Source organism: Chionomys nivalis, chromosome 8 (assembly GCF_950005125.1).
Source record: "Chionomys nivalis chromosome 8, mChiNiv1.1, whole genome shotgun sequence".
Taxonomy (NCBI): Eukaryota; Metazoa; Chordata; class Mammalia; order Rodentia; family Cricetidae; genus Chionomys; species Chionomys nivalis.
In genome coordinates this window covers 70,116,522-70,134,690 of record NC_080093.1, presented here as the reverse complement: position 1 = coordinate 70,134,690, position 18,169 = coordinate 70,116,522, and the positions used below count along the sequence as shown (strand labels likewise).

General features: G+C 51.1%; 1 protein-coding gene and 1 pseudogene across 2 annotated transcripts; one reads left to right on the top strand and one right to left on the bottom strand.

Annotated features, from left to right (window-relative positions):
- Positions 1 to 980: 980 nt before the first annotated feature.
- Coro1a (coronin 1A) lies at positions 981 to 5,970 on the bottom strand. 2 transcript variants are annotated; one of them, XM_057779663.1, is made up of 11 exons: positions 5,828 to 5,970; positions 4,175 to 4,373; positions 3,206 to 3,328; positions 2,987 to 3,116; positions 2,722 to 2,906; positions 2,488 to 2,607; positions 2,184 to 2,288; positions 1,952 to 2,097; positions 1,817 to 1,874; positions 1,492 to 1,707; positions 981 to 1,193 (listed from the first exon to the last, which is right to left on the bottom strand). In XM_057779663.1, exons 2-11 carry the CDS (start codon positions 4,370 to 4,372, stop codon positions 1,089 to 1,091), a joined length of 1,386 nt encoding a protein of 461 aa, XP_057635646.1. In that variant the 5' UTR covers position 4,373; positions 5,828 to 5,970; the 3' UTR covers positions 981 to 1,088. The 2 variants fall into 2 exon arrangements, with proteins under 2 accessions (XP_057635646.1, XP_057635648.1); XM_057779665.1 differs by lacking the exon at positions 5,828 to 5,970 and adding an exon at positions 5,612 to 5,691.
- Positions 5,971 to 9,480: 3,510 nt separating this feature from the next.
- Positions 9,481 to 17,592, top strand: LOC130880336 (40S ribosomal protein S9-like; annotated as a pseudogene).
- The last annotated feature ends 577 nt before the right edge of the window (positions 17,593 to 18,169 follow it).

The following is an 18,169-nucleotide window of genomic DNA, read 5'->3' as shown; positions in this document are numbered from 1 at the left end:
AAGCCAGCCAGCCCCACAGTCCTGTCTCTATCCACATCAGACCTACCGGGGTTACAGGCGTTTGCGGGAACACCCATGCTGTTATGTGGGTGCTGGGATTTGGTTAGCATCCCTCATGATCGCAGAGCAAACACTAACCCACTAAGTCATCTTTCTGGCCTTTTGTTGTTGTTGTTGTTATCTTATTACCAGTTGTTTTGAGACAGGGTCTCCATCTTAGGCTGTCTTTGAACTTCTGATCCTTCTGCCATCACCTCCCAAGTGCTGAGATTACAGGTGTGGGTTTCCACACCTGATTTCTGCAGTGCTGGGGATCAAACCCAGGACCTGGTGGAGGCTGCCAACCAGGGTACATCCCAAGCTCCATTTCTGGTTTGGTTTTTGAGGCAGTATCTCAATTTATCACCACTCTCAACTGAGTTTCTGGCTTGAAACCCCCAGCAGTTGCTCAGTCTCCCAAGAGTCTGGATTACAGGTGTGAGTGAGTTCTGATCAGAAGTCTTGTTTTTGTTCTTTGAATTTATAGTTTGAAAAACGTCACCATGTGCTGGTTGGTTTCGCCATAAGCACTGGTGTCAGTACAATTGTATGCAGTTTGTGTGCAAGTTAACCAGGAAATGCTAATTTGGGGTTGGGGCTAGAGGCATAGCTAGAGTGATAGAGAGCTCGCCTTTCATGTGAGTGGTCATAGCTCTGTTCCCCAGCACTGCCATAGAAAACACAAGAAAAGACTTGGGTGGATTTGGAAAATCTGGGGCCCTAAGATAGGGATTTGGGTGACTCAGACCTTCCACTCCGAGATGGAGCTAGGAAGCAGAACAGCTCTCAGCTCCATCACTGGGTATCCATCCTTCCATCCAAGGCCCCATTCATTTGCTACAGTGCATTTGGGAGTGACCTGCAACCCTGCATGGGATAGTGCATTCAGAACCATCAAGGGGAAGCCCGTGGGGCTGGTCAGTTCACCAGAGTCGAAGAGGTACCAGAAAATAAAGCCATTTTATTATTTTCGTCTTATTCACCGTATGGCCTGAGGGTGGGGTGGGAGTAGAGTGAATGGCTGGCCCCGCTGAAGGCTCTGGGGTGCTCTACTTGGCCTGAACAGTCTCCTCCAGCCTGTCCATGCGCTTCTGTAGCTCTTGTACTGTGGCCTGCAGGTTCCTCATCTCTTCCTCCAGCCGAGACACAGTGTCCTGGGGGAGCCAGACTAAATCAGACCCCGCTTTTCTATATATTCCGTTCCTCTGACATCAGCTAGCCTTTCCAAGAACCCCAAAGCCTGGGCCCTTTGGTCCCGACAGCTGATAATCAGATCAATGCATTTGATTTCTAAGGCCACAGGGTCACCCACTCCTTGTCCTCCCAGAATTTCCCGCCATTTGGAGCTCAGACATCCCCACAAATACATCTCTGTCCCGATGAGACACTGAGCACACCCATGCAGCCTTTGCCCTAATCAGTCTTCCTGCCCCGACTCCCCAGCAGCCTTACTGAGCTGGGAGTGCCACTGGCCTCTGGTGTGGCTCTCTTGCGTACGCTGTCCAAGCCCCTGTTGACTCTCAGCTCCCGGCTCTTTGGGGGCACGTAGCCATCCTTGAGGGAGATGAGGAGGGGGCCAGCATCCCGGCCACCCAGCCACTCCTCAGCTGTGAGGGCAGGGTCTGGTCCTGCAGTGGGTGGATACAGGTCCTCCTGGAACAGGTCCGACTGTGGGCAAGGCCAGAGCTGGTCACGAGAGTGTTTATGTTCCTGCCCTTCCCTACAAGCCCAGTAGTCAGTTCCTACCCTGGCCCAGGGAGGAGCATAGGAACATCACCTTTCTAGGCACTGTCATGGCGATGGGCTCACATTTCCGCTCATGAAGCTTGTAGAACCTGCAGAAACAGGAAGGTGAGCGGCACTGCACAGCACGAGTGGGCACTGAAGGTCTGGTCAGAATCGGGGCACTCACCTGGCAATCTCACACTTATTCACTTCCAGGCCACGTTTGGGCATGTAGCCCATACCACGCTGGGACTCCTTGGAACTGAACATGGAAAGATAGTGCAGGAACGGAGCCTCAGAAGTGATCTCAAAATATCGGATAGAGCTGTCACCCTGTAGGTGGTGCGGGCAAGAGAGTCAGTGTCAGCACAGGCCACCAGCCTTTGTGCTCACTTACCCACTTCCCTGCCCCCAGTCACCTTGCCACAGAGGTAGACAATGTTGGTGTCAGGGTCAAAAAAAGGCAGCAGAACTCCGCTGCTTGTGTCCAGCTCCTGCAGGGACAGCGGCTCTTCTAGGTGCTTCTGTAGAGACAAAGGGGGTAGCAAGGCTGAGCCATGACAAGTCTTCACTAGACAGCAAGCAGTCAAGGGCCCTCAGACTAAGCAGTAGAAACTTCCCATCTAATAGATAAACTGAGGCCATGGTCATGTGGTAGGGTTGTGACTTAGCCTCCATCTGGCCTTGGCTCCAGTCTAAAGGGTCCCATTTCTCAGCACTCACTGTGTCCCACAGCGCCACCTGCCGCTCACTCATGCGACTGAAACCCGTGGTTAGGATCTTCCCTTCTGATACAAACACAGCATGCACTGGCCGAGTTCCCTCATGAGGACGGTCCTTTTCCTGAGAGGCAAGCATTGTGGTCAGTCAGCTTCTCTTGGTCTCACCAAGAGACTAGAACCTCGGTGGGTGCAGGGAGAGCAACATCCTGGGGCCAAGGTTTAAGGTTCAACTTACAGCCACCACAGTGCCTTTCCGAGGCTCAATGATGCGAACACGCTTGTCGCGGCAGGAGGTACAGATGAGACCGCCGTCCCGGCTCCAGTCCACACTGTAGATCGTGTCCGGGTGCACGTCGGGACCCAATGTCAGCACAGCTTCTCCAGTGCCCACATCCCACACCAGGATCACATTGTCACAACCTGCACAATTGTCCAACGTGGAACTGTGAGCACGTGCCCCCGTCAGGCCCCCAGGCCTCCCCTCCGCACCCTTATAGCACCTGCGCTGAGTAGCACATTCTGGGCTGTGGGGTGCCAGGCCACGATGCCCACCCGCTTGGTGTGACCTTCCAGAGTGACAACAGGCTCCCGCAGGGGCAGCACCAGGCCCCCATCAGGGATCTCCCACACCTGCAGAGAGGGGCATGTGAGTTGCTGGGGCTTCAGAAGCCAGGTTCCTCTGGAGACCCCTCCTGGCTCACCATCCTACCAAGACTCACCATAACTGTGCAGTCCTCAGAGCCACTGGCAATGACATTGTCATTGTGTGGGCACCAGGCGATGTCTAGCACAGGAGCAGTGTGGCCGCAAACCAGGGGCACGTTCTTGTCCACTCGTCCAGTCTGGAGGGCACAGCAAGGCTTCTGATGGAGGTGCTTTTGACCTCCAAACCCAATCCAACCTCCCCACACCCCTGCAAAGGGACACACAGGAAAGTGTGGGGTCCCCAGGAGCACTGAGGTGAGGATTTTTCCCAGTCCCAGGAAGGCTAGCACCAAACTGCCTGAGATTCTGATCCCTCTAACTCCATGTCATCTGTGGACAGCACAGGCCCTGGGCCTAGGACAAACAGGGTTGGGGTCCCCAAGAGGAGAGTGTGTGACCAGGGAGCTATGGGATGTGTCCTGTTGGATAGATAGAAGCCTGGAAGTCTGTCCCCATGCCTCTGCACAGCAGCAGTTTGAAAATGGCCTCTTCTGAGGGCCAACTGCTTCCTGTGTAGAGAGCTGCGCAGGGTGCAGGCCCAGCTTCACCCCGACAACCACTTCCTCTTCTCCTCAGCTCCCATCGGCCCTTTTAAGGTAACAACTCGGGGCCTATCTCCCCTTCCTGTTTCACCCCCTGAAGAGTCCAGGAGAGTACTGGGGCTGGAGGGCTGCAAACTTAGAGGGTAAGAAAAGGCTTTTTGCTTCATCTCCACCTGTGAGTGCCCAAAGGCTCTGTTCCTCACAGGTCAGCCCTGGAACCCTGGAGCAGCCCATCCCTGAGCAGAAAACCCCAGGCTGAGACTTGGGAGGCCTTTCCCCCACCCCCTTGTTTTGTCCCCAGAGAGCTTAAGCAAATGGCCCTGTCCCACTTTACAGATGACAACACCGAGGAAGGCTTGGTACCAGGTGCCCACTCAGGCCTGCACAGTCTCAGTGGATGGCAGGAGCCTCCTCAGGAGAGCTGCTGTACCAGAAGCTCACCTTGCCTAGGGGCAGCACCAGGAAGGCCCCTCCCCCACTGGCCTCACAGATCAGAGCCATGAACTTGGGGTTGACGGCACAGAAGCCGCTGTCCCAGGTGGTCTGCGAGACGCGCACATCCTCGTAGCACTGGTCAGCTTTGGCTGGCTGTCCAAACACATGGCGGAATTTACTGGAGCGAACCACCTGCCGGCTCATCCTGAGGGACACAGATTGTAAACTTTCTCAATTCTGGCCAACACTGTCAGCCCTAGAGCAGCCCTTGGCCTGCCTTTTGGGGTTCCAGTGTCATGTCTGAGGCACCCTGACCTATTCTCCATGAGTGACAGTCTGCTTACCCTCCCCAGTTTTTCTTATGTCAACCCCAACACTTCAAGCCACACCCTCAATCCTGCACCATCAGCCCCTACCATAGCCCGATATGGGGCAGGCACCAGGGTCCCCTTCATAGTGGTCCTGACATCCTCGAGGCTGTTCCGTCCTACGGACCTCTTGCAGAGCCTACATCCCTCACACCCACATAGAGCTTCCTAAAGGCAGGGCAGGGCTGCTCCTGCCTAGCCTTCCAGCTCAGGGATGGCACACAGGGAGATGTGTGCCAGCTTGCCCAGAAGGGAATGAAGTAGCAGGATGGCTTCCCCAGGTTTCTGGCCACAAGAAGTAGCAATGGCTTGGGTCCCAGCATCTCCCTGTACCTCTGCCTCTCAGCCTCCGCTCAGGAAAAGCAGGTGTTCTGTGCCGTCTCCACTTCCGTTAAGGAAGGAGAGGCCCACCACGATTGCCCTGAGGCCCACTAAGATGGTCACCCCCTGTGGCTGGGCAGCCAGCGAAGCCCAGGGACTGCCTGTATCCTACTGTTCCGAAGCCCCATCCTTGGGCTCAATCCCTCCACCTTCCTACTCGATGAAGGAGCCTGGGCTGCCCTGTGGAAAGCATCCTGCCCAGAGCCTCTGCCCACTTCCCCAGCCTCACCCATCTGCTCGGCCTTAATGGGGAGCCCGTTCTTGCTAGGGCTTCAACCCTCACCCACCCTGCTAACCCTAAGGAGGCTCCCAGGTCTACACAGAAAGGAGGCGAAATGCACGAGTGAAGTCTCCAAGACAAGAAGGGGCCATAAGCCCCCGCTGTGAGCAGTCTAGATTTGGAAGAAGGAAACCCCAATCTAGAGGTAAGGGCAGGAAGATGTGCCCCACCCGACCTCCTCCCCCACCCAGGTACCAAGCCCGGAAACCACGGAAAGGGGAACTTGGTCTTTTCTTGTTTTGCACTCAACCCCTTCCTGTCTCAAAGCTCCGGGCAGCTACTTGGCTCACCCCACCCTGGCCCCCACCCTCACCGCCCAGAAGCTCCCTCCCCGGGACATAGGTCCCAAGACCAGCTGCGGTCGCTCCCAGCGCGCCCACCTCCATCTTGGTCACGATGGTCCTTCGCCCTCACCTTGAAGCACTCTGGGACCTGCTTGCTGCTTCGCACTCCTTGGTCCCGAGCCCTCCCGGCCAGGCTCCTGCACAGGCTCCCTGACCACAGCCTGGTGGCCCTGACAGCTCGCCCGCCCCCACAGCCCTGCTCCCACGCTGGCGCTGGCCCCACAGGTGGCCCATGGCAGCGATGCCCGGCCCTTGTGACCAGCCCTCCCCCAGCGCCCAGTCTCACCTGCTGCGGGGAGCTGAGCGTGACCCCCGCAAGTGGAGGAGGAAGGAGAGGAGGATGGAGGAGCCGCAGGCTGGCCGCCGAGGATGCTCTGTCAAGACAATGAATGAGCAGCGGCCGAGCGCCGGCCTCCTCCTGGTGGCAGCGCCCCTTTGGGGCGGAGCTCATTGAGGCCCGGCCCTTCGCTCCCGGACAACTCTCTATCCGCGCCGTCAGCTCCAACCCCCCACTCCCCGACAGATGCTGACGCGAATCTGCTCTTCTTTTAATGTCAAAACGCAAAAATATCCCGTTCCTTCATCCCTCCCCCGGCCGCCCGCAGCCTGCTCGAGGTCCGTTCCCTGGCATCGGAGAAAGCTCCCGAAGGGCTGCGACCAGCTCGAGAGCCTTGTCGGCCGCAGGAGCACTGCTCTTGTCGCTGCCCTGAAACGGACTCCTGGGTGGCCGTGGGAATCATTTCTCCTCTCTCGGGGCTCAGGGCTTCAAAGGAGACACCCTTGCCCTCTGCTTCACAGGGTTGAGACCCAGAAGCAGTAAAAGAATTGGGCAGAGGCCGGGCGGTGGTGGCGCACGCCTTTAATCCCAGCACTCGGGAGGCAGAGACAGGCGGATCTCTGTGAGTTCGAGACCAGCCTGGTCTACAAGAGCTAGTTCCAGGACAGACTCCAAAACCACAGAGAAACCCTGTCTCAAAAAACCAAAAAAAAAAAAAAAAAAAAAAAAAAAAAGAATTGGGCAGTATGGAGCACCTGTTTTGTGCTCCGGACTGAGAGGACAAGCGAGCCAGGCTCTCCCCTCTATAGAGCTCTCAGCCTGGGGTAGGGTGGGGTGCTCTGCCACAGTTTCGAGGCCACTGAGTACAGACAAGTCTGACAGCGGGCACACAACTGACCCTCAGGGGGTGGTGGGTTGTCAAAAAAGCAAAGGCAGGGCAAGAAAGGCCTTTGCTAGAATCACAGTTCTGACTGCTGACTGTCACTCCTCCGTGTGACCTTTGACAGGACACTTTAATTTCATCTCAGCCCAATTTCCCCTCTATAATGGTCTTACTTACCCGCCTTACATGGAGAGCTGGACACACATCTACAGACTGGCAGGTACTAAGGAAAGTTAGGTCTTACAGCCAGATGTGGTGGCCCACACCTGCAAATCCATCACAGGAGAGCCTGGTCCACATATAAGTGCCAGGCCAGGGCTACATATGAGACCCTGCTTCAAAAAAAAAAAAAAAAACCAAAAGGTTCTTTTCATTATTGTCACTTGTCATGGCTTTGGCTATCCTGAGAGGGTGAGGAAACACCAGCCATGACTTTGGGGAGGTAGGGGCCAAGGCACAGTCTCGGCCAAGTTCGAGAAAGCAGGTGTGCTGATAGTCACCTGTAATCTGAGCACTCAGGAGGCTGAGGCAGGAGGCCACCCTGGACTACATAGCAAGACTCTGTCTGAAGAAACTGTTCTTCAAGGAAGAAGAAGTTCAAAGGAGCAAGAAGGGCCTGGCTCCAGTTCTGCTGGTTAGCTGTGTGATCTTGGGCAAAAGGCCCAATCTCTCCAAACCTCAGTTCTTTTAGATAAGGAGCAAAAAAGTGTCCTGCCCACCTCACGGTTCACAGGACCGTAATGGCGATTGGAGTGCTCAGTTACTCGGTGCAGGCCTGTGTTGTGCCTGCGGGTCTGTGACTGTGGGCAGGGACTGCAGAGTCTCCAGCTAAAGTGTGAGTTAGCATTAGCGGGGCGGAGAATGTGGCTCAGGGCAGAGACTGCAGAGTCTCCAGCTAAAGTGTGAGTTAGCATTAGCGGGGCCGAGAATGTGGCTCAGTTGGCAGAGTACCTACATTGCATGCGTAAAGCCAGGATCTCCAGCACCACATAAAGTAGGTGTTGGCGCTGGTGAGATGGCTGAGTGGTTAAGAGTTCTTGCTGTTCTTGCAGAGGACCTGGGTTCATTCCCCGCATCCACGTGGTGGCTCATACCCCTCTGTAGGCATGCTTGTGATGCATATACATTCAGGCAAGCAAAACAGTCACACACATTGCCTTGGTTACTGGTCTGTTGCTGTGAAGAGACACCACGACCAAGGCAATTCTTATAAAAGAAAACATTCAATCTTTTTTTGTTTTGTTTTTCAAGACAGTGCTGGGATTACAGGTGTGTGCACCATCTCCTGGCTTAGATTTTTAATTTTTATGTGTGGTGACTTGAATAAGAATGGGCCCCATACTTTAATCCCAGCACTCGGGAGGCAGAGGCAGGCGGATCTCTGGGAGTTCGAGGCCAGCCTGGTCTACAAGAGCTAGTTCTAGGACAGGCTCCAAAGCCACAGAGAAACCCTGTCTCGAAAAACCAAAAAAAAAAAAAAAAAAAAAAAAAAAGAATGGGCCCCATAGACTCCTGGGTTTGAATGCTCGGATCCCAGCTGGCAAACTGTTTGGGGTGAAGAGGTGTGACCTTGTTGGAATAGATGTTAGAGGAGCTTGTCACTGGGAGTGGACTTTGAGATTTCAAAAGCTCACACCAGGCCCAGTCAGTCAGTCAGTCTGTCTGCCTGTCCGTTTCTTTCTGCCTGGCTGTGGATGAGAATGTAAAACTCTCAGAACCATGCCTGTTTCCCACCATGATGATCATGGACTAACCCTCTACAACTGAAAGCAAGCTCCCACTGAATGCTTTCTTTCAGCTGGGTGGGGGTGGCACACACCTCTAATCCTAACCTTTAATCCTAACACTTAGGAGGCAGAGGCAAGTAGATCTCTGAGTTTGAGGCCAGCCTAGTCTACAGAGAGAGTTCCAGGACAGTCAGGACTACACAGAAACCCTGTCTCAGAAAAGAAATGAAAAATCTAGAAACAAAAGCAGGTGTGATGGTGCATGGTTATAACATCAACACGTGAGCAGCAGAAAGGTAGCAGGCTCAGAAATCCAGCATCAGGCTCAGCTGCAATAAGAGTTCAAGGCCAGCCTGGGCTACAAGAGATCCTGGCTCAGACCTTCCCTGCAAGTACTAATAACTAGTGTGTACTGTGAGCTACTATGTACTGTGCTGTTCTAAGCATTATAGACTTAAATGCTCACTGGGAATGGAAGTGCATATTTGCGGTTCCAATACACTGGAGCCTGAGGCAAGATGGCAGCCTAGGCTACACAGCAAGACTGAATCTCAAAAACAAATGAGCAAGAAACACCTAAGAGCGGCTAGCACTTGGTGGGACACTTCATTTCTCAGGGAGTATGTAGGCATACACCACCGTCACCCCTGGAGGGCCTAACACTCACACTTATACAGAGAATGAGCACATTGATAAAACCCATGCCTTTGGGGCAGTGAGCATTTGGGCCAGAGAGAGAAAGCTAGGCAGCCGTCTGCAGTTTGGGGAGAGGATGACATGGGGCTGTCATAGAGGACAGACACAGAAACCAGTGGGAGGGACTTCTCCAAAGCAGATGTCTACAGAACGCAAGAATGAGTTAGCTCAGTGGCGGGTTGGCCCAGCATCTCACTAACGCATGCCTGCCTGCCTGCGTGTGTGCGTGCGCTGGAAACCAAATCCAGGAACTTGAGCATGCCAGGCAAGCATTCTGGCACTAGTCTGTACCACCAGCCCTCATCTGTGGCACCACCTTGAATGTCTTTCAGGAACGAGGCATTCCATTATAGACCGTCTGGGATTCAGCATGTGGCCGTGCTTCCTGTCCAGTGAAACCCCTTCTCACTGGTTTAGCTCCACTGATTTGATTCAAGTTTGTGCTGTGAGAAAGAGGTTCATCTTGGAGCTGCAAGAGGTGGGGAAATCCTCTTTGCATTCTGGTTAGTAACCACATGTGAAAATGTAAACACAACCGTAATAGAGTAGCTTGTCCCCATGTAGAAAAAGCTAGTCAGAACCGTCCATGCAGAGAACTGCAGAGGCGGGATACAAAGACAGATCCTAAACATCACTGGAGTGTCTGGATCAGGCTGTGTCCAAATTGCTCAACCTTTCTGTGATATAAGTTAATAAGGTCTTTCCTCTATATAAGCCTGTAGGTTTGAGTGCCAACTGGTCTACCTGCCCTGGAGGGAGGCAGGATCAGAGACCCAAGGAGACAGACATGCATAGTAAAGATGGACCAAAATATAGGAAGTCCAAACTCTTGCAGGAGGTTCTCAAGGCCTTCTCTAGTCTGTCTCTAAAGAAGTGGAACATATGTTATGTGGAACATAACAGGACCCAATGACCCAGAGACACCTCCCTGGCTGTTTCTTTGTGGCTCCTCACCAAGTGATGTCAGCTTGTCTAGAAAGGACATAGCATGCTATTTTGATGGAGTGGGAAGACAAATGCATGCCATGTATCCTAATGGTGCCAGAGTCAGAGTCCTGGGTCATCTCACCTTCAAGTGAAAGAAACAAGCTTAGCTGAGGATAGACCCGATCCAGAGGACAATAGAGGAGAGAACAAGACAGAGCCCTGAGAACAATATTCCAGACCCATCCTTCACCCAGCGATACTTGAAGGAAGGATGTTCCATTTCTGTGAAACAACAAATTACCTACCTCTAAAAGCGTCACTTCTCTGCTGCTGTGAAGACGCCGTGACCAAGGCAGCTTACAAAAGAACGTGGTTCCTTGGGTTTAGGTTTCAGAGGGCTAAAGTCCACAATGGCCAAGCAAAGGTGTGGCAGCAGGACCAGCTGAGAGCTCACGGCTTGCTCCTCAAGCAGGAGGCAGATAGAACACTAGGAATGGCTCAGCTTTTTTAAAATCTCTAGTGCCCACCACCAGTGACACACCCCCTCCAACAAGGCCACACCTCTTAATCTTTCCCAAACAGTTCCACCAACTGAGGACCAACATATATATGAGCCTATGGGTACCATTCCCGTTCAAACCACCACCTCTCCTCCCTCCTTCTCTCCTCCCTCCCTCCTCCTTCTTTTCCATCTTGCTATTGCATCCTAGGCTAGCCTCACTTACCTGGTCTTCCAGGTCACCCATTACAGGTGCCTGGCTCATATCACTCCTTCCCAGTGTTACCAAGAATTAGACAACCAAAGTCTATGCTCATGCTATGAATATACAGCAACACCTTGAGAGTATTAATGCTAAGAAAATCATCATCATCATCATCATCTTGAATCCAATCATGCCTCTAAATATAACTATTGGTTTATAGGAAATAAGAAAGATAGATGACGCCTTTAATCCCAGCACTCGGGAGGCAGAGGCAGGCGGATCTCTGTGAGTTCGAGACCAGCCTGGTCTACAAGAGCTAGTTCCAGGACAGGCTCCAAAACCACAGAGAAACCCTGTCTCAAAAAAAAAAAAAAAAGAAAGATAGATGAACAGTCAATGCTATAGGAGGCAATTACATGAATCTTCAATGTGGGAAATTTCATAGGACACATGACCTGACTTTGACAAATAAATGGCAGTAAAAGCAAGTGGAGGAAGGGCGGGCCATACTTGTAAGGGTGGAGAGTTTCAGCCCAGCTTGAGCAAGGTTTGCCCCTGTGGCCACGGCTGTAGCTACTCCGTTCTCCAATGCATTTTCATTCTTTTTCTCTCCACCATGACCAGACACTTGGCAGACATCAACTTAGTGGAGGAAGGGTTTAGCTCACAGTTCAGAAAGACGCAGTCTGCCAGGTTGGTTAAGGGGAAGTGGGTCAGGGATGGGAGGAACGGGACAGGACATAGTGGCAAGAACAGGAGATTGCCAGCCATGGTGTGCTCTCAGCCAGGAAGGAGAAGAGGGTGAATTCTGCTACTCGGCTCACTGCTTGCCTTTCCTTTCTATTCAGTCTGAGCCCTCAGCCTGTGGAACAGGGCCACCCACATTTAGGTGGGACTGTCCTCCTCACTTAAGTCTCTTTGGAAACACCCGCACAGACACGCCAAATCTGTGTCTCCCAGGTGATTTCAGACATCGCTGTGCTGGTAATGAAGATGACCCATCACACAATGACAGGGTGGCCTGAATAAGTGGTCACTCTGATCACTTGGCACTGCTGCTAACCAGGCTTACTGCACAGGGTACCGATCACTGAAACAACAGTTCTGCAAAAGAGGTTTATTCCTAAAGCAGCTGTGTGTGGAGAAGGACATGCAAGCCTCAATCAAATCCACCTCCCTGAGCACGGCACTGTAGTGTGGGAGAAAGCGACTCGAGGCTAATCAGAGGCAGGGATAAAGGGAAAAAGGATTTATTTCAGTGCCCTTTGGGTTCATTCATTCTGGGGTAATGTTGAGACCAGACTACACCATGTGCAAACCGACTCCATACTGTAAAACAGTGGTTCTTTTAGATAGGAATTTGCCTGGAGAGACTCTATTTATTTAACAAGCAGCATTTTTTTGTTTGTTTTTGTTTGTTTGTGGGGGGTGGTTTTTTGTTTTTGTTTTTGTTTTGAGACAGGGTCTTACTAGATAGGCTTGGTTGTCCTGGAATTTGCTATTGGAGATAGGCTGGTCTCGACCACACAGAGATCTGCCTACCTCTACCTTCCAAGTGCTAAGATTAAAGGTGTGTAACACTACACCTGGCTACAAGTAGCTTTTAAGGGCGAAGGGTGACTGCACCGGGTGAACAAGTGAACGGCACGTCTGTCTGCCACCATCCCTGCAGCACAAACTGATGCAGGACCGATTTCCGGGAGTGGACGCCGCCGAGGGGTTAGAAAGACTCAGCAGTTGAAAGGGCTTGCCACTCTCGCAGGTGGCCTGGGTTGTTTCCAGCACCCACATGCTGGCTCACAACTGTCAGTAATTCTAGTTCCAGGGGACCTGACCGCCCCCCTTCTGACCTCAGCAGGAACTAGGCAAACACCTGGCACACGTGGCCACACAGACAAAACACTCACATACGTGAAACAAAATAACCTACAACATTTTTTTAAATTCTTGGGTGAACTGAGACTGTAGTGTAGAGAAATGTTGGCACAGTAAAATAATTTAAGGGAAACCAGATCTGAGAACCTATTAGACACACCATTCGGAAGAAAATGTGTAACTCCCTCTCTTCTGCCCCACAAAGTGGTTGCGGCGATTGTGGCCCACCACCCTGCCATTTAACATCTCAGTATGTGTTTGCTCAGTTGCTATCTGTTGTGTTTGCTCATCTGGATCTGCCCATCCACCCACTCATTCCTTCATCTGCCCTCAGTCCTGCCCTTTTACCTCCGCAGCTGGACTCAGCCCCACCGCTCCGCTCCCAAACCTGTGACCTGCAACAGCAGCTTCTTCTCTGGTTTAGGGCCATTGTCTCATCTATACAGAGACTTTTCCATCCTCCCTCTGTCCCAGATTTCACTTCATGGGTCTTTGTAAGTACTCCGCAACCTACCTACATATACATATACATATGTGTGTGTATACATAGACACAGTCAGTGTGTGCTAACAACATGTGATACACACATAGACACAGCCACTGTGTGCTAACAAGTGATCTGAAGACATCTTAGTCACTTCCCAATGCTGTGATAAACACCATGACCAAGGAAACTTACAAAAGAAAGCTTTTGATTTGTCTTACGGTTTCAGAGGGTTAGAGTCTGTGGTGGCAAAGCAAAGGCATGAAGGCAAGAATAGATGGGAGTTCACATCTTTATCCATGGCCGTGAAGCAGAGGAAGAGAGCATCAGGAACTACAGGTGAGTTTTGAAACCTCAAAGGCTTTTCTTGGTGACCGCCTCCTCATCTTTCCCAAATAGGCCCACTAATTGGGAACAAAGTATTCAAAAATATCAGCCTACGGGTTTCATCTCATTCAAACCACCACAAATAGTTAGTATAGCAATTAAAATTGGAGTAAGAAAACCCATGTTCTGGGCTGGAGAGATGGCTCAGTGGTTAAGAGCAGTGACTGCTTTGCATAGGACCCAGGTTCCATTCTCAGCACCCACATCGTGGCTCATAACTGTTCATAACTCCAGTTTCAAGTCAGGCATGGTGGAGCACTCCTTTAATCCCAGCACTTGGGAGTCAGAGGCAGGTGGATCTCTGTGAGTTCGAGGCCAGCCTGGTCTACAGAGTGAGTTCCAGGACAACCAGGGCTATGGAAAGAGAACCTGTTTCAAAACAAAACAAAAAAGAGGAGAACACTACAGTTCCAGGGGATCTAACTCCCTCTTCTGGCCTCCATGGACACTGCACACATGTTGCTCACAGAGAGAAATGCAGACAAAATGCCATGCACATAAAATAAAAATAAACTTTTTTTTTTTTTTTTTTAAAAAAAAAGAGACTGTGTTTACTTCTCCGGGGTTACCAAGGAAATGCAGGACTTACCTAGCATATTGCTGCCATTGGCACAACCGTTCTTTGTGAATTATTGTTATTCAGTAAATCTTGACATTGTGGAAAGACAGACCCCCCCCCGACTCCTTCCTTTAGAGATGGGATCTAACCATGTAACTCTGACTTGTCTAGAACTCACTATGTAGACCAGACATTTACAGAGCTCTACCTGGCGCAGCCTCCCAAGTGCTAGAATTAAAGGGTGTGCGCCACCACCTCCAGCCTACCTATGCTTCTGACATAGTGTGCTCATTCCAAACAAATTCTATTCTTTTAAAACAAGCCTGTGAGATGGCTCGGTGAGTAAATAGATTTGCTGCCTAGCCTGACCATCTGAGTGTGCATGAGCTCCAAAGCTTACGTGGTAGAAAGAAGTGATTCCTGCTAATTGTCCTTTGTCCTCTGTACACACGGTCTCTCTCTCTCTCTCTCTCTCTCTCTCTCTCTCTCTCTCTCTCTCTCTCTCTCTCTCTCTCTCTCTCCCACACACACACACAGAAAGAGAAGTAAAAAAACCACTTAAAGGGTGGGGTGTAATTCAGCGGTGAACAATACCCTAACACATATAGGCCCTAGGTTACACCTCTAGAACCACAGGAGGGAAAAGTTAAGCAAAGTCAGCCTGGGCTACACAGCAAGAACCTGTCAACCTGTCAAAACATAGTAAGTGTCCCATGTGTCAGGAGAACCTACAGCCCAAACCACTTCTCATCCCCCGCCCCCGTTCACACTCAGGGTTTGTGACTGACTTGTTTGTTTCTCCTTGTTTTCCCTTCCTCTTCACCTCCTTTCTTCCTGCTTGAGGCTTCTGCCTCTGGCGTGCCACATGGACTTGGCCTGGAAAAGGCCATCCATAATCCTGTGACCAGCAAATGAAACACTTGGCTTTCTCTGTGGTTCAGGGGGACTAAACTGTATGTGCTGGGCAGGTGTCCCCTGAGTCACCCCTCCAACTGCTCCACTGTCTTCCTTCTCTTGATGCCATAACCAAACCTTCTGTAGAGCACTGTCCTTTCTCGTGATGTCCCAGCATGCCACACTGTCTCATCCACACCTGTAGCCTCAGGTATCACCTTTGGTTGGCCACCTCCAGCCTGTGTCTGTGACTCAACCCCCTGCCCCTGGCCCTGTGGCTCTGACTCGTATGTCCCAATAGCACCTCAGGGTGCTTCCACCTTAGGGAGAAGGAAGTCTTGACCTTGAATCTCTCCCTTTTTCTCCATCTCTAACAGGGCTACCTGAGTTGAGTCTGTTGCACTAGGCCCCTGACCAGTCTGTTGGCCACCCACCTTCCCTTCCCGTGATACACAGCCCTTTATAACATTACCAGAACCACTTCTTAAGAGGCAAATGGAATCATCATAGCCTTGTTTGGTTGGTTTTCCAATGTTGTTTTCTACTAGGTTTCTATACAGCCTAGACAAGCTTCAAGTTCATGATCCCCCTGCCTCATTGTCCCAAGTTTTAGAACCTCAGGGGTGTACTACCATGCGGGTTTTTTTTTTTATGCCTACACTGGAAAACTCCATCACCCTAAGCTATGTTATGCTCCTGCTTTGAGCATAGTATTTGTTTTTTGAGACAAGGTTTCTCTGCAGCTTTAGAGCCTCTCCTGGAACTAGCTCTTTTAGACCAGGCTGGCCTCAAACTCATAGAGATCGGCCTGCCGCTCCCTCCTGAGTGCTGGGATTAAAGGTGTGTACCACCACCACCCAGCAAGCATAATATTTTTAAAACTTATTTCTCTCTTGTATTTGAAGTACTCTTCAAAGACATCCTGGGCCTGCGATTCTCTTCCCACAGCCCTTAACCACTATACGAGCTGCAGTCAGCCACAGTGCAGGGTTTCCCCTTTCTGTCAGTGTGCCCTGCCCATCCTCCTGGCTTCTGTTTGTTTTCGGCCCTAATTAGGATGTCTCGGGGCTCACCACAAAAGGGCCTCTGCATTGGCTCATCACACTCTGATGCAAGGACCCGAGACTGGGCTTAACTCTCTTAAGATTTGGCTCCACCATGGTTGAAGCCCTTCGTCAACTCTTGAGAACAGTATGGATGTCCTTTATGTTGAGCAGCAATGTCTCCTCAGCCACAGCGGTGGGCTGTGGGGTGTTTCGGGTGAAGCTAAATCTTCAGTGTGCCCAAGTTTCTGCCTCCTCGACTCCACCATGTCAAGGGAAAGGTGAAAATAAAGTAAATCTTGGAGAAAATAAGAAGAAACCTTTACGGTCCTGATGAAGTTCAGCTTCATATTCTACCCCCCACCCCCGCTGTGCCCTTGGTGACGTGGGAGAAGACGCTGTCAAGCTCAAGGCTCTAGAGACTCAGCCTCAGTTTTCTTTGACGAGTTTTTACCACTTTGGCTTTTGGGGTTTCATCTGTTTAGTTGGGTTTTATAAATGACATAAAGTCACAACTCCAGATTTATTGTTTAATGTGTGCGTGCTTTGTCCCTGAATATTCTAGCACCATCTATTCAAAGGCTGTTCATTCTTCCATGGAATTATCTTGGCGTCCTTGTCCAAAACCAACTGGCTTTAGTACTGTGGGTTTCTTCCCGAACTCTCTATTCTGTTTCATCGGTCTACGGAGCTCCTCTTTCTGTGTGTTTTGTTTTTGAGACAAGTTTTTACTATGTAGCCCTGGCTGGCCTGGAACTTGCTATGTTGACTAAGCCTTGAACTCACAGTGATTCACCTGCTCTCTGCTTCCTGAGGACTGGGATTAAAGGTGTGTGCGGCCATGCCTAGCTTGTGGGCCCGGTTCTCAAGCCAGTGCCACCAGGCATTCATATCTGTGGCTAGGTTGTTAACTTTTAAAGATAAGTAGCATATATCTGTGAACTTTATTCCTTTTCAAGATTACTATGGTGGCTTTTTGTCGCGGTCGTGAGCTTCTAGGCATGGCAGGCCTAGAGACGCCAACATGCCGGTTGCCAGAAGTCGGGTTTGTCGTAAGACCTATGTGACCCCAAGGAGACCTTCGAGAAGTCGCGTCTGGACCAGGAACTTGAAACTCATCGGAGAATATGGGCTCCGGAACAAGCGCGAGGTGTGGAGAGTCAAATTTACCCTGGCCAAGATCCGCAAGGCTGCCCAAGAGCTGCTAACGCTGGATGAAAAGGACCCACGGCGTCTTTTTGAAGGCAACGCTCTGCTGAGGTGACTTGTTCGCATTGGGGTGCTGGATGAGGGCAAGATGAAGCTGGATTACATCCTGGGCCTGAAGATTGAGGATTTCTTGGAGAGGCGGCTGCAGACCCAGGTCTTCAATCTGGGTTTGGCTAAATCTATTCACCATGCCCGTGTGCTCATCCGCCAGCGGCACATCAGGGTCCACAAGCAGGTGGTGAACATCCGTCCTTCATTGTTCGTCTGGACTCCCAGAAGCACATTGATTTCTCCCTCCGGTCTCCTTATGGTGGTAGCCGACCAGGCCGAGTGAAGAGGAAGAAGGGCCAGATGCCGGAGCTGGTGATGATGAGAAAGAAGATTAAGTTAATGTCTTCCCTGGACTGGAGAATTGTCTAGTTTTCCAGTTGGCTAATAAAACAGAATTAACACTTAAAAAAAAACAAAAAGGTTATTATGGTGGCCTGAACAGGGCAGTTTACATCTGTAATCTCAGCACTCGGGAAGTGGAGGCTAGGAGGTCACCATGGCTTTTAGGTCAGCCTGGACTACAGAGTAAAGCCGTGTCTCAAAATAGGGAGAAGGAGATGGGGCTGGAAAGATGGCTCAGTGCGTAAGAGCACTTGCTGCTCTTGCAGAGGACCTAGGTTTGTTTCCCAGCTCCCACACAGTAGTTCATCATTGCCTGTAACCCCAGTTCCAGGGGATCTGACACCTCCTTCTGGTCTCTTTGAGCATGAGGCACACTCGAGGTGCACATATATGCATGCATGCATTCAAACACATAAGACATAGATACGTGGGGGCTGGAAAGATAGTTCAGTGGTTAAGAGCGTTGCCTGCTCTTCCAAAGGTCCTGAGTTCAATTCCCAGCAACCACATGGTGGCTCACAACCATCTGTAATGGGGTCTGGTGCCCTCTTCTGGCCTGCAGACATGCAC

Excerpts from the sequence above, each read along its gene's own strand:
- Coro1a (XM_057779663.1), bottom strand. The coding sequence starts at position 4,372 with ATGAGCCGGCAGGTGGTTCGCTCCAGTAAATTCCGCCATGTGTTTGGA. Across the intron at positions 3,117-3,205 it reads CTGAGGACTGCACAGTTATG|GTGTGGGAGATCCCTGATGG; the intron begins GTGAGTCTTGGT and ends CCCTCTCTGCAG. Across the intron at positions 2,907-2,986 it reads GAATGTGCTACTCAGCGCAG|GTTGTGACAATGTGATCCTG; the intron begins GTGCTATAAGGG and ends ACAATTGTGCAG.